Source organism: Fusarium redolens (genome assembly GCF_020744475.1).
Source record: "Fusarium redolens strain MPI-CAGE-AT-0023 chromosome Unknown BKA55scaffold_4, whole genome shotgun sequence".
Lineage (NCBI taxonomy): Eukaryota > Fungi > Ascomycota > Sordariomycetes > Hypocreales > Nectriaceae > Fusarium > Fusarium redolens.
Genome location: NW_025763667.1, coordinates 2,224,530 through 2,238,539, shown reverse-complemented (window position 1 = coordinate 2,238,539; position 14,010 = coordinate 2,224,530). Strand labels below are relative to the sequence as shown.

Here is a 14,010-nt window from a genome sequence, read left to right as displayed (position 1 = left end):
ACAATCCGGGTTTTCGGTCTGCAGTATCTGCAGCGTCTCCGAGACGCCAGCACCTGCTCATTGCAGTTAGTATGGAATCAGTTCCTCTAGTCGAGTAACTCACCGTTCTCCTTAAGCTGTTTTACCGCAGCAACCATTCTACTATCCAGTTTCCGGGCGGCTGGGTGATGCGAGGGGCTCTCACTTGGCCCATGATTATGCTGAAGATGGGCAGGGTCAGGGCGATATCGAATCGTCCACTGCGTGCGCTGTTCGATAGCGAAAAAGCCGAAAGGGCAATCACACTTGCGGGACGATGTTTTACGTTTGCGGCACTCGGGGCTTACACGACTTGGCGGCTTGCCAGCACGATCGCAAACAAAGAGGACCTTCTTCAAGCCAGGCACTGTCTTCTTTGAACGACCAATGACAATAGCATAGCCGACGGAAGTGCAGTATCTGAGAACAGCCTTCTGGACCGCCTCGAGGGTAGGGTAACTTCCGCCCTCTGGCGGCGGGGACATCATTTCGCCCAACGGCTGAGTTGGGATGTAGTTAGGATCAGCAAGCATCTTCATGTCCAGGCCTCCACTCTCCTCCCCATTTGCTTGAGTGTCAATATCCATTGACTCGCTCCCATTGGCATCTTGCTTCTGTTGCTGTGGCGGAGTCTGCTGCTGCTGCTGCTGCTGCTGCTGAATTGGCTCGGCGGGAAGGGGCTGTTGCTTTTGTTGCTGCTGAGCCTGCTGCTGTGCCTGTTGAGCCTGCTGCTGCTGTTGGATTTGCTGCTGCTGTGCCTGCTGATCACGTTGCTGTTCACGTTGTTGATCACGTTGCTTCTGCTGCTTCTGTTGTCGAGGTGCCGGCTGCTGATGTGATTGAGATCTTGGCGGTTCATGTTGCTGCGGGTGCTGAAGCTGCTGCTGCTCTTGTTGGGGAGTTCGAAGCTGTTGCTGCTGTGGCTGTTGAGAGTGAATCTGCGCTTGCTGCTGATGCTGCTGCTGCTGCTGATGTTGTTGTTGTTGTTGTTGTTGTTGTGCATGCTGCTGCTGCTGTTGTGGATGGACTTGCTGGTGCGCTTGTTGCTGCGGCTGCTGCTGCTGGTGATGATGATGCTGCTGCTGCTGTTGTTGTTGCAACTGTTGTTGTTGTTGCTGTTGCGCCTGTTGCTGCTGAAGCTGCTGTTGCTGTTGCAATTGTTGCTGTTGCTGCAAATGGTGCTGTTGCTGCTGCTGTTGGAGTTGTTGCTGAAGCTGTTGGTGCGTTTGAGCCTGTTGCTGACTCGACTGTTGGGTCAAGGGAGGGGAAGGCGCTTGAGGCTTAACCTGAAGCTGGCCAATTTTTGGAGTTGGCTGAGTCTGTTGGGATTGAGGCCGCTGCTGAGGCGACTGCTGAGCATGGTGCTGATGGAGGGTTTGTCGAGGCTGGTTGAGGGAGTGAGAAGAATGGCTCAAGTGCTGGGAATGCATCTGCTGTTGCTGCTGGGGATGGTGTAACTGATTTGGCACAACCTGCCCCAACGTCGGAAACATCATTTGAGAGCGTGACTGCGATAGTCCTCGGGGATTAGACACATCAAGCGGGTTCGGCACCGCACTGGGCATGTGCGAAGTGGAAGAACGCGAGGAGCCATTGGAAAGGCTGCCGTTGACATGCGGAGGATTTGAGAAAAGATGCTGAGGATATCCAGTTGGCGTCTGCTGAGGCTGATATGCCTGAGTCTGGTAAGGGGACGCAGAATGAGGCGCGGGCGATTGCTTGTTCTGCTGACCTGGATGAGGCCCTGGAGGATATGGGTTACGGCGAAGACTGGTCTGGGGAAAGTTGAGGCCAGTATGGTTATTGGATCCTGGACGCAGACTCGACATATCGCCTGGTCAGCCCCGGCAGAAGGGCCGGTTGGTAAACGTGAATGTTTAAACGCGAAAGAATTGAGTCTCGGGGACTAGTGAAGCCAATGGGTACGCCGGATGTGTTGTTGTCGTTTATCGATCGCGACAAAGCGAAGCAAGGCGACGACGTGACGTGACGTGGCGTGACTCGGGGAGCTGAGTCTGGTCTGGTCGAGTCGAGTGTATGATGGCACACTCGGCTGCGTGACTATCACGATGCTCTCGATGAGGTTGTCGCGATCCGTCTTTACGCTCCTCCGGTAGGTGTCGTTGTGGCCTCCGTTGCCGAAGCCGAAGGCCGTGACGGTGACCGGTGGCGGTGACGGTAAGAGAGTGACGAGAGATGCTGCCGTGACGTTGATTTCGCCGGGCACGAGGTGCTGATACGGAGCGGAGCGCGGTGGTGTGCGGTGCAGTGTAGTTCAGATTGCGGAGCGTGTGTATGAAGCAAACCCTGGGACCCAGGATCTTTGGGGGTGTGATTAATGAAGCTCTGGACTTGGGGAGGAGGAGGCGTGGTTGCGGGTTATGCAGAGGCGTGCAAAATTATGGGGATGAAAAAGTCTGCCTGCTTGCCTGGCGTGACGATGCCTGGCCTGAGCGAAGGGGGGAGATAAAATTGGCAGGGGAGGGGCGAAGGGAGAAAGATTTGATGGCAGATTTGGTACGATGACAGAGCAGCAACGCAAGAAAAGATGAAAAGGTGGGAGGGCAAAAGAGCCGAAAGGGTGCAGTGCAGCAACCAGAGCAAGCAGATGGACAAACACGCCTCTTCTACCGCTGCGGCACTGTGTGATTTCCTACGGTGTTGCACTGTCTGTGTCTGGCCTCGTTGTTTGAGCCTTTGCGGTAAGGTTCGTGTGAGCCTGAGCACCTTAGAAGGACCGAGTAAAACAACATAAACTAAGAGATAGAAAATAACAGTGGTGAAGCTGTATGGTTGATGACAGGATATGAATGGAGTGGCAGGTGTAGGCAAGTGCAGGCTGGGGCAGGTGTGCGTTATCCTCCCTTCCTTCTCTTCGCTGGACTTCAGCCAGGCAGCCAGTCGATCTTATTTCAAGCTGTGGGGGATCTCTATGGCTGGCGTGGCGTGGCGTGGCGTGGCGTGGCGTCACTGCGTCAGCGAACTAGCCCCTGTAACTGGAAGTGAATTTGGTGATAATCTGGATCGGAAGCCATATGATTGCACTGCGAGATTTCAATCTAGTAGACATGGTGTCTATCATTTCGGCATTTGAAGTCTCGCGGCAATTGCATGAAGTGTTTTACCTTAGTAGGTTGCTTAGGTATCTCTTTGTGCGGCTCAAGAGACAAACTAGATAGCTTTGATAATTATTAATTGTCCAGTTTCATATTTGGAATTGAAAATTAAGTACAGAGTTTGCGCAGTACTTCCACGTCAGTAATAAATAAGTTCCCGCCATTTCAACTTTATTACTAGCCTAAGCTGTTTCTTTATTAATTCAGAAAACTCAACACTTCTTATCCCGATTCTGTTTCAATTTAATATTATGCAGTTTTATACTGCAATAACAACACCCTAACAGTTCTGTCTCATATATCTAATAAACCTACAAGCAGACACCAATTCCCCAGCACCTTTCATCTATCAACCTTCATGTCTCTATCGTTTCTTTGCGGGCTTAGCACGTGATTCCAAGTGCCTTCTCACTGAGCCAATCATTAAGTCTCTGTCCTACAAGAAGCCTTGCCGAGCATTCCGTTCTCAGTCAGAGGCTTGTTCAGAAACGGGACCAACAGGCCAAAGATTGACGTGTCGAACCTCAATGCAGTTATAGCGTCACCATCTTGTCTAAGTACCTTATTAGTGTTGCCTGATTTGTATTACTGCAAGATAATTTATGAAATAGGTGGGTATATTGATTAATTTCCTTACTCTGTGGGATAGAACTAACTTGAGCTTATAACTCAAAGACAAGATATATGTAACTACAGGGTATTTACATTCGTCACCGTAGTATCGGCAATGTTTGCGTCAACGCATGCGCCGTAATGACCATATATTAACATCGGCTGCGTTTGATAACGAGAACGCATTACGCCTGTCATGGTATGTTTCCAAAATAAAGCACTCCAGTGCTGGTGTCCAACCAAAACGCCATGCAAATGTTGTCTATAAACAATGGTAAAGAAAGTTGAGAAAGCAAAACGAACACATCAGCATAGGTCATCCGTGATTGTCCCCATTGAAGGCCCTCTGCAAGAAGCAACTGCCTGTGCCAACCTTGGCATCCAAGATCACTCAATCTTACGTCGCTTGCTCGATCGCTTTACAACGTCTTGTCCCTCTAAAAAATGACCCTTCTCTATTTGGTGTTGGCGCAAGTTGTCTGGTCTGTTCTTGTACTGACTTGTGCAGCCAGGGTATGGACAGCGGTAGATGGTTGGAGGTTTTGTTGAGTGCTGCAGTTTCATGTGCTTGGCCATACTGCCGCTGAACCATCGAGGATCACCTTCAGGTGTATATCCACACAGTTTGCAACTACTGTCCGACTTGATTTTTGCTGCTGAAGAGGAGGAGGAGGATGCTGCTGGAGCAGGAGAAGGTGGTGAATTGGCGGCCGTTGAAGTCGCCTGCACCGAATTGGTGTCTGCGGGCGTAGGAAGTGGTAACGGGTTCAAAGTGCCAGGATCAATTGTGTTTGGTAGGCATGAGAAGTCCAAGGGTTGCCCTGCATCAAATGGGCCAACCGAGCTAAAATTGAAGTTGTTCGGCGTCATCACATTGAAGAATTCGTCGATATCGTCAAAACCATCTTGCGTTACTGAGCTGTTTTGAACTGAGTGCGCAGCTATCGGTTGTGACTGGACGCCAATAACAGATTTGATAAGCTCAATGCATTGGCGGTAATAGAGAGCCCGGTAAGTACCCTCTTCAGTAGCCGTGCAATATATAGAATCCATCTGTTCTCGAACAAAGCGGATATATCCGTCGAAGTAAATGTCTGGAGGTAGGCACATCTGCATTGGATTGTTTAGTCTAGTCTCGGCCTCCAAGTGACTATTTTCGACTCACCTTTCCACACTCCATAAGCTCGAGTTCTAAGCGCCGTGGTAGCATCAACTCCGAATTGGCGCGATGAGCGATGTTGTTCAGACTGTCTGCAAAGGCTTGATAATGAGTATATAGTTGAAAGTTGTGCTTGAGCATAAGATTTGCTGCCATGTTTTGTGTCGAATCCATATGAGTCCTGTCTAGGCTATTGCAGTGACCCATAAAGAGATCAGATGATAGAACTTCCGCGTCGTCTGTCACATGGATGGCGGCATTTTCGAGTTGGTCTAAGAAATACATTGCCAGAAACGCTAGCGAGTCGACACTGGCGTAGATCATGTTTGTGGGCTCAATACCTTTCCCCTTCGAGCCAGGCGAATGCGACATCAAAGAAGATGTTTTGGCCCGAACCAGGTTTACGAGGTCAGCATTGCTCATAGCAGCTGGTTTCCAGAGAGTTTCGACAATCTGTATATACAGCTGGCGATCCTGCCGTGAAAACAAGGTGCTGTAGGACATCGCTTGAACAAAAAGATCCGAAGATCTTTTTGCAGCGTCTTGCTCGTGAACAATAAGGGAGAAACAGTAAACCAAGTGAACGAAGCAGAGGACATTGATGGGAACAGTCGGCTGGCGACCTTCGATGATATCCATAAGAGTTTCGAATCCCTTTATAGCTATTACTTGAGCCGTAAGACTTCTGAGTTGTATGACAAGGTGGTTCTTGGTGATATGATGAAGCTTGGTCAGAGAGTCAGCGACATGCATCTGGAGAGTACTCCATGCCGTGCCGATCAGAGACCGAGGGTTATGATAGGACTCGGCCTTCGGTAGCGGTGGCATGAGGTGGAGGGACGGTGGCATCGTGACATTATTGTCGATGAGGGCAATGTTGGCATCAAGGTCGAAAGTAGAGGAAAGGGAAGAGTCATTCAATGTGAAAACGGGCTGGTTGAGGTTCAGAGTATCAGGTTCCGCGGCAGGCAAGGCACCGAGCATGGGGATGTCTGTGGGGAGTTCAGTCGGTTGGGAGTCATAGGACATGCCTGCCTCGTTTTCGAACGAGTTCCAGCCCTTGGCTGCGGGTGCCTTGTGAGATATGGCGAACGACTTCGTCCTGAGGAGGCCTCCTGGGCTTTGGAAGCCATTCTCAGGGGAGGTGAAGTCAGAGTCGAAGACTGGTGCACTTGCCCATTGATCAGAGAACGACGATATGGGGGAGATATTGTAACTTTCTCTGCTGAAAGTAGTGTCCGTCGTATTTGTGCTCGACGTCGAGTTGGTACTGGCTGTCGAGCGAACCGAGGTGCTAGGTGCGACTTGGCCCTTACTGCGTCTCTTTTGTTCTCTGCGGTACTCTTCTAGACCTGCTGTATGAAGCTGAAGAGTGGGCCGTACAGAAGTTGTGTTGCAGCCGGGGTCGATGAGGTTGACAGGGACAACAGTGCCTGGCGGCAGCATGAAATCGAGGGGGTCGCTGAGGGTTGCATCTGATTCGAGCTCCGCGGGGTGAGTAGGCAGAGTCTGTGCCTGGGTCTGTGTAGGCAGCGATGCGATGCAAGGTGTGAGCATGGGGGCCGGGCTTATCTCTGCCTCGTTCTCATGTTCGTTCTCATTCTCCAATATGGGCTGTAAAACTATACCGCTGGAGCCAATCTCATGGATCTCATTCGTAGGTAGCTCGAGCTCACTTGGCGCCACGGCTAGATCATAACTGGGCGGCGCCTCAGATTCTCCCATGTCAATGTCGAGGTCAAGATCCTCCAGGGCTGAGCTCTTGGGTTTGTGACCGAGGGAGTTGAAGAAGCTCTTTGCCATGGACAGTATCTTCTTTCTTCGTGATGGGTGACCCAGGCATCGCTTGCACTTGGAATCGTTGAACCGTTCGGATTTTCCGCATTCGTAACACCAATACTCACTCGTGGAGAGCCAGCTGCACGAGTATAGATGCTGGAGCATGAGCTCGTGGTTGGCAAATCGTTTGCGGCAGCGCAGCATAGGGCATTCCAGCTTCTCTTGGGGAGTCATTCTGTCGCACTCATTTCGTTTGACTGCAGTCCAGACGATAAACCGATGAAGAGCGCAGTCGTCGCTCGACGTACCACGGGTCCTATTGCACCAATGAGTCGGGGAGGACTTGTCGAGATGAATGAAAGGAAAAATCGTCTCTTACACACAAGATTTCGGTGATGCCTCATTGTCTTCTGACGCGATTGAGGAGACGGAGGATGATGATGTAGATTCAGTGCTTGATCGCCGCAGACTTATACGATGACTGGGGCTTCGAGTGAGCCGGCGTAGGGCTGAAGGTCCCGAGCCAGAGTTTGTCCCATCCAGGGACAAACGTTTTTTTGACTCCATTTCGAGAGTCAATGGAAAGGCTCTTTATTCGACTCCCGGGCCCTGTAAGCAAAGTTTGTGTTGCAATGTTGAACTTTGTGGGCTGTTGCAATTACAAGTCGATCCAAGTAAGACCAAGCAAGCACTCTAAGGATGGCGAAAGAGGCGGGAGCGATATTGAGAGAAATAGATGAGATTGCAACAGTATCAGCCTCCTCCAAATAAAAAAGACAATCAGACGTATACGCCACCCATAGTCGATATAGATTTTTTTCTCTTTTGGTTTTATTACCACTGGAATATGAGTTCAACGGCTGGGGAGGCAACTCGCGAGGATACTGTCCTAGGGCGAATAAGACAAGAGTGTGTAGGACTCAAGGCCTGGACTAGGACTTGGAGCTTAGAGCTTAAGCTTGCGGCTCGGTGGAAGTGGAGGGAGGTGGATCAACGTTGTTGGGCTGTATCCATTCAACGCAAGCGATGTAGGTAGTCAGTATGCGTCCGTGGGACCCGGGCCTGGGGATGGGGGATCTGCTGTTGCTGCTCAAGTACAGAGAGGCACCGGACGTTGGAAAGATGAACAGAGTTGCCTTGTAGCGAAAAGATCTTATTCAGGGCAGTGCCTAGGAAGGCGGATAAGCCTCCGTCATCAGGTAAGGCTCTTTGAAGCCGATGGGACAAGGAGGGATGGATAGTTGGTACTAAAAGACTAAAGCAAAATCAGCCTCGCACAGCTCACTCAGAATGGAATTGCAGCACAAACCATCCCCCGCCCGTCCACACGCGGGGGTGCCCCGGCAATGAAACTTGCTTCCCTCATCCAATACAATTGCATCGTCATCCCTGTTGTTTGGTTCGAGTGGCTTGGGAAGAAGCAGGGTAGGCAACAAGGCGGACACAGCTCTGGCCCCTCATCAACTGCAAGTCGGCTCCTGAGAATGCCCGTAAGATGCTGAGCTGAGCTGAGCTGGGCTGGGCTGGCCTAATAAGGCATAACTCTCTATATGCTGGGAGACTTTGGAAACTGTGGTCTCGTTATTGTGAAAGTGAGGTCGGTATATTGGTCTCAGAATATACTGTCAAACGTTAAGTTCTAACTACCTAATAGTAGTAGTTGAGCATCGTTGTCACGCCAGACATATAGCTAGAGGAGACATGGAAGCTGTTCTAGTCACATACAAAGTCTCCGCTGCGTGGTTGCGTCACACCGAAACGTCCTAAATATTTCGTTCGTGTTCAACCCGTCGCGGAATCAGACCATCCATATGCTAGACTGGATCAGCTGATTGCAACAAACAATGTACGGAGTACTAACATAGATAATTTGTAAGATGATTGCCGGCTTTATATTATAGCAAGAGCCCGGTTTCCTACTTACCTTGAGCTGCAGGGTAGGTAATCCAGTCGTACTGATATTGATATCCGATATTTTACTCGACCTTTTTATCCTCAACGCTATATTGACTATCCATGCAACTTCCTATGCCCGAGTTCAAGGAACCCAGAGGCCTGCACGAAACCGATGGATGTTTACCTTTGGGTGCTCGGAGCTACTTCTCAACCCGTCTCTAAGGTGCAGTGCCAGTACCGAGCTATCTGAGCATAGCCACCACCCTCCAGATCCAAACTGGGCCATGCAGGAACGCTCAGATTCCTTGTCCTGAGCCAAGAATGCCATTGGCTTGCCTGCTTGCTTAAGGCTGACCAATCTGATCATTCATCAGCATCACGGGCCTTGCAATGTAGACACCCATCACCAGTTGTGTAACCGACCATCGACACAATACCACCCCACCCTAACTTGGAAACGATGCTTGACTCGTCTACCAAATATATTCAATGGTTAACTTGTTGTTACAAAGGTAGTTGACAAAAGAACAAAGGAGCTCGCTGATTACTCCCGTCAGGCTATGATGTATCACTAAAATATACACAATTTCTATAGTCCCTGTGATCGAACATCGTCACCAGTCGATCTACCAGGCTTGCTCTTCTTCTCCATAACTCCCTTCAGTACTCGTAGTTTTTCCTCTGTGACTCGAATCGCTTCTTCCACCTCTTTTTCACCCATTCGAGTTGCGCGCAAGTTGTCTTCAACTGTCTTTGGCTCCATTGCCCTCTTGCGTGCCCCGACATTGTCACTCTGCAGACGGTCCATCCCGACACGTTCCTCCAACCAATCCCAAAGCTCACTGTCCTCTCTTCGCCACATCTCCTCATAAGCAGCAATCCTGTCTGGTCGATAGACGCCCCCAATTTCGCGACCGTAGGAAGCATTTCTGCTAGGAGTGAAGCCGAACCCAAACCACGTGGCAACCAGCAACCCTACCAAAAGTCCATACATAACATTTCCAGTGAGAAGAGGTTGGACAATGTCTCCAATTGGCTCCAGGATTCCTCGTACAGGCTCCAGAACACCCCAACTCGTCTGAGCAGGCCGCTTGGGCGCAACGTTGGTCTCGACAACACCAGTATTTGACTGTGAAAGCTTAGCCTTCTTGCCTTTCCTCTTGCCTCCCTTAAGTGCTGGGGCCACCGGCGTTGCTCCTCCTGGTTTGGTTGATACTGCTGCCTTGATAGCTGCAAACAGGTCTTTTCCGTATGTAGTCTGGCCATCAGTTGCACCTTTCTCGATAGGCCCTGAACCATGTTAGCATCGATTCTAATTGATCTAAATGGTTACTGCAGTTACCTTTCAGCCAACTCTTGCCGGACCACTCAATTGTACAGTTCATCTGCACTCTAGTGGCGTTGTTGTCGGCCCACGAGAGGCAGTACCTGGTTTTGACCGCAAACACATTTCCACTCGGCACGTCTGGTGTCTGGGTTGAGCAGGTAAGGTTGACCGACTTCTCGAGATCTAAAGTCTCTAATGTCTCCGAGGTAATAGTCTTAGTCTGTTTTGGTCCAATCGAGGCGTAGAGTGGTTTGATGTATGAGAATGTCCGGGTTCTGTTATCCAGTGTAAGGCCCTTCTTGTCCTCCATTTGCAGCTCTAAGCACTTCTGCTCTCCTGATAGCCAGTTCGACATGAATGCAACTGAAGCTGGGCCAAACATGAGATTGTACACCTTGCCAAGTGGTGCCGGAATGATATCGTCGCCAACCACTCTATCGTAATGTGATGCAGTGTCGCCGCATTCAGTGGGTGCATGAGTAGCTGGGCCTGGGAAGTCCGCGGAGCCTCCAGCAGCGGGTGGTGACTCTTCAGACGCCGGTCCACTTGGGAGCGCTGCTCCTGACGCTTTCCTGGAGGCAGCCTTCTCACCATCAGCATCTGCTCCGTTGGGTTTAGTTTCGGCAGCTATGCTAGCATTGTGCATCTCCTCGTGGACATCTTCATCGTAGTACTCCTCTTCGTCATCACTCTCGTCATCTGTCTCTGAACCCTCGTGAGTCTCATCCTCAGCGGGAGGCTCAGCATCAACCTTTTCTGTTTTGTCGCCACCGGTGCCCTCAAGTCTCACACCGTTTAGCGTGCTTTTGAGTGTAGGGTGACCAAGTTTCCATATATTCACGATCAGATCGTATGTAGCATCTCGGCTTGTGAAACTGGCAAAAATGTGCTTGGCGTGCAGTGTTGAAATCATCAGACCGTTCTTGAAGAGTAGTGCAGTGCTTCTTTTCTCGACAGACACTATTTCATCAAAGCTCATAACGAGTGTTGTTGTCCAACCAAAAATGTTGCTGCTGAAGCAGAGATGACCCTCTGAGACATAAAGGCGGCCGTGCGCGAGAATCTCTCTCTGCAAAGCACAACTGTAGTCTTCGATGAGGTAGTCATCATCTGGCACACTCTTAAACAAATCGTGAAAATCGCGATTTCTTTTCTTACTGGCAATAGCGAATCCTGTAAGCTTGGGTGCGCTCAGATTGGGATGTGCTAGTGAACTATTGGCAGCTGCAATCGCAGCTCCTATGGTGGTTCCAGTCGTGACAGAGCTTCCACGCTTCCTGTGGCTCTGTTTGAGAGCACTTCGGAGACTCGATGTTCTTTGCACACCGTTCTCCTTGTTCGTAAACTCTGCAGGGGGAGGCGTGCGTTCACGGCTCACGGGTTCATATAGTGAACGTGGGCGACTGGAAGACTCCTCTGGGATAAACTCCACAGGACTCACTGGGGAATCGACCGGGGCAGATTCAGACCGAGCACGCGTGTCAGACACGTCCGGGAACCTGGCGTTGATTGGAGATGCGATAAGGCTGGGAGCTTCAGCAAGTCCAAGCTGGCTGAGACTAAGCTCACCAGCACCAATTGTCGACACCGCGGACTTTCTGTTTTCCTTCTTGTCCGCCATTTGCGTAACCGGAGTGGGTTCGGTGTTGTCTTGGGTATTGTCGGGTTCGGGTGTTTCCTGTATGTTGGGAGTCACGCTTCGAGACTTGTTTCCGCCAATATTCAAACTGGTATTACTGAAAGAATTGGCAGCGTTCTGGGCAGCTGAGATCATAGACGAGAAGAAGCCGCCTGAAGGGTTCTGATTCGCCGTAGGCGTCGGTTCACCACTCTCTTGGGTCGGTGTTAGGGGAGCGGATACAATGTTAGAGAGTTTGCTGGGGCCGATGTTTTGTGAATTCGATCGACTCCTCCTGTTCGCACTCATGTTCTGAGAGGAAGGACGGCCATTTGTGCCCGAATTGTTCCCTGGACTACCCCAGAAAGACCTCCTTTCGGGAGACGACTGGCCGGATTTGTTGGCGAACTCGGTAGGTGTAGGTGGGGTGTTTACTATAACCGGGGCAGGTTTGTCACCGCTTGGAGGAGTTCGAGGAGGGATATTCGTGTCAACCTTGGGCTGGACCCTCGCTCGTCTTTCGGGCGAAGCAACTTTAGCTGCAGCTGGTGGCTCGATAACTGGTAATTCTTGATTAGGTTCAGGATCCACCGAGATGGTGGGCTGTTGTTCGTCGCGAGTCTCAGTCGATGGTTGGGGCTCGCTTGCTGGGCGACGCTCTGGACTTGGGTTATTCCCAGAGCTCTTCTTGGGCTTGAAGATACCCTTTAGTCTACCAGCGGGTGATGGCGAGCGACGAGCGGAACTTTGGGGAGGGAGCAAGCCCGTCTTACTCCGGCCGATCCGGGGGTCTTTTGAATCGATGGAATCTGTTCGCGATGCTGGGAACGTTGACGATTTTGAAGCACTACTATTGGATTCGACGTCTGAAACCGAAGGTTGTGATTCTGGTTGATACTTCGCCTGTACAATAGAAGAGTTTGTCGTTAAGTGGCCTATTTGAGAAGGATGAGTCGAGAAAGGTGGCGGGTGTCGGGAGTTGGATCTAAAGAGTGACGATGGCTCCAGTTAGATTGATCAAATGCAGTAGAGAGCACAGACGGTAACACCGATAAGTGGAGTTTGCTAGGGAAGTGGGCACGGGGAAGACGGCAGATGTGCCAAGCCTGCTGGCACGAGAATAACCAGAAACAAAACAAAGCAGGAAGATAGCGACATTGTAAGCAAGGTAACTGGGAAGTATGTAATGCCAAACAATGGAGTTGAAGCTTGTCAGCGCGAGTATGGACGATCATAGCGCCGTGTGGAGCTTTGATCTGCCATCCTCTTAGCGCAATACGTCGAATATTGTGTCTCTCCTTTTGGTGCCACTGAAGCATGGATGTCGCAGATACTGACCGAGGGGTCTCAGCCTCGCAGCTGTTCCCACGCAACAGGACTGGCAAAACCAACAAGGAGGCGGACGATCATTGCCACGAAGAATCCAGTTGATGACGGTAGGGGAAAGCAGAAGGGGAAACTAAAACAAAAAAGAGCGAGACAAGAAAGTTTGATGAAACTCACGATTCGTCCCCATCGGACTCATAGGAGCGATGGCTCTGGCTTGTTCCCTCATCCTCATCTCCTGCAATGTGCCCAGAGCGTGTGCCATCGCTTTCCAAAGTTTCCCGGCTTGACTGTGAATGTGCAAAGACGCTAGCATCGTCATAGGACAGCCCTGGCTGTTCTCGGTCTTGTTTTCTTCGAAGTCGCTTGGAGGATATTGACTTTGGCAGCAGCTTGTTCAGCCCAGTATTGCTGCTGTTGTCCAAAGTCGTTGACATCGTTGCAGTCGCAGTCGCCGCGTACCGCAGCCTCCTGCGGTCGAAGGTCGAATAAGATGTGAGGGATCAAGCCGGAATCGCTCGTTGTTACGTGCTTGGAGGCGTTGGAGTGGATGCGCTCGATGTGGCGGCAGTCTTGAGGAACGCTGGTCGTGGTTGTAGAACGCAAGGGTTTTCGTATGACAAACTTTGGTTATATATTTTTAGAATAGTCGATAAAAGTCGAAGGATATAGATTGAGAGGTCTTGAGGTCTTGTCGTGGAAAGCTGAATGGCGATCGAGCCAAGGATAAGAGAGTTGACGTCGTTGGTTTGTTTTAGCCCAAATGGTGGTTATATGACGGGCCAGACTACGACGTCCTGGACCACGCCAAGTCGGGTCAAGTCTTGTTCGATTTGGTTTCTGTGTAATTCCTCCCTCAATTGGGTGGTATCCAACTTCAACCGCATGCGTGATTTCCAACCTGTATCTCAGTGGGTGCCTACTGCATTTAACCACGCCTGTGGCTTTTATCAATAAAGGGTTACTTCAGGGGATGAAGTAGCTCGCAAATCCGTAGGTATTTCGGTTGGTGTAGGCATATTAGAGTCCGAATGAACCAGCCAACCACCGAAACCAACTGGAAGCTCTAAACTTAACCGATGAACCCGCGTACAAACCCCTGTGTGGTGGACGAGTGGGGGCGCCAATGATGATGTCTGTGGATGCTTAGCTGGTGGGA

At 50.6% G+C, this 14,010-nt stretch overlaps 2 protein-coding genes across 2 annotated transcripts; both read right to left on the bottom strand.

The window, feature by feature from the left end:
• Window positions 1-3,775: 3,775 nt before the first annotated feature.
• Window positions 3,776-7,640, bottom strand: BKA55DRAFT_285262 (uncharacterized protein). Its single transcript, XM_046185524.1, has 3 exons — window positions 7,064-7,640; window positions 4,912-7,000; window positions 3,776-4,856 (listed from the first exon to the last, which is right to left on the bottom strand). The coding sequence occupies exons 1-3, from the start codon at window positions 7,249-7,251 to the stop codon at window positions 4,134-4,136; spliced, it is 3,000 nt and encodes a 999-aa protein (XP_046053279.1). The 5' UTR covers window positions 7,252-7,640; the 3' UTR covers window positions 3,776-4,133.
• A 1,529-nt stretch (window positions 7,641-9,169) lies between these two features.
• Window positions 9,170-13,288, bottom strand: BKA55DRAFT_503858 (uncharacterized protein; the record flags this gene model as incomplete). The annotated part of the gene is made up of 3 exons (XM_046187048.1): window positions 9,170-9,870; window positions 9,923-12,510; window positions 13,029-13,288. 3 exons carry the CDS (start codon window positions 13,286-13,288, stop codon window positions 9,170-9,172), a joined length of 3,549 nt encoding a protein of 1,182 aa, XP_046053278.1.
• Between the last annotated feature and the right edge of the window lie 722 nt (window positions 13,289-14,010).

Coding starts and splice junctions, on each gene's coding strand:
- BKA55DRAFT_285262 (XM_046185524.1), bottom strand. CDS start 7,251: ATGGAGTCAAAAAAACGTTTGTCCCTGGATGGGACAAACTCTGGCTCG. Junction 7,001..7,063: donor GCATCACCGAAATCTTGTGT/GTAAGAGACGAT, acceptor TTGGTGCAATAG/GACCCGTGGTACGTCGAGCG. Junction 4,857..4,911: donor AGCTTATGGAGTGTGGAAAG/GTGAGTCGAAAA, acceptor AATCCAATGCAG/ATGTGCCTACCTCCAGACAT.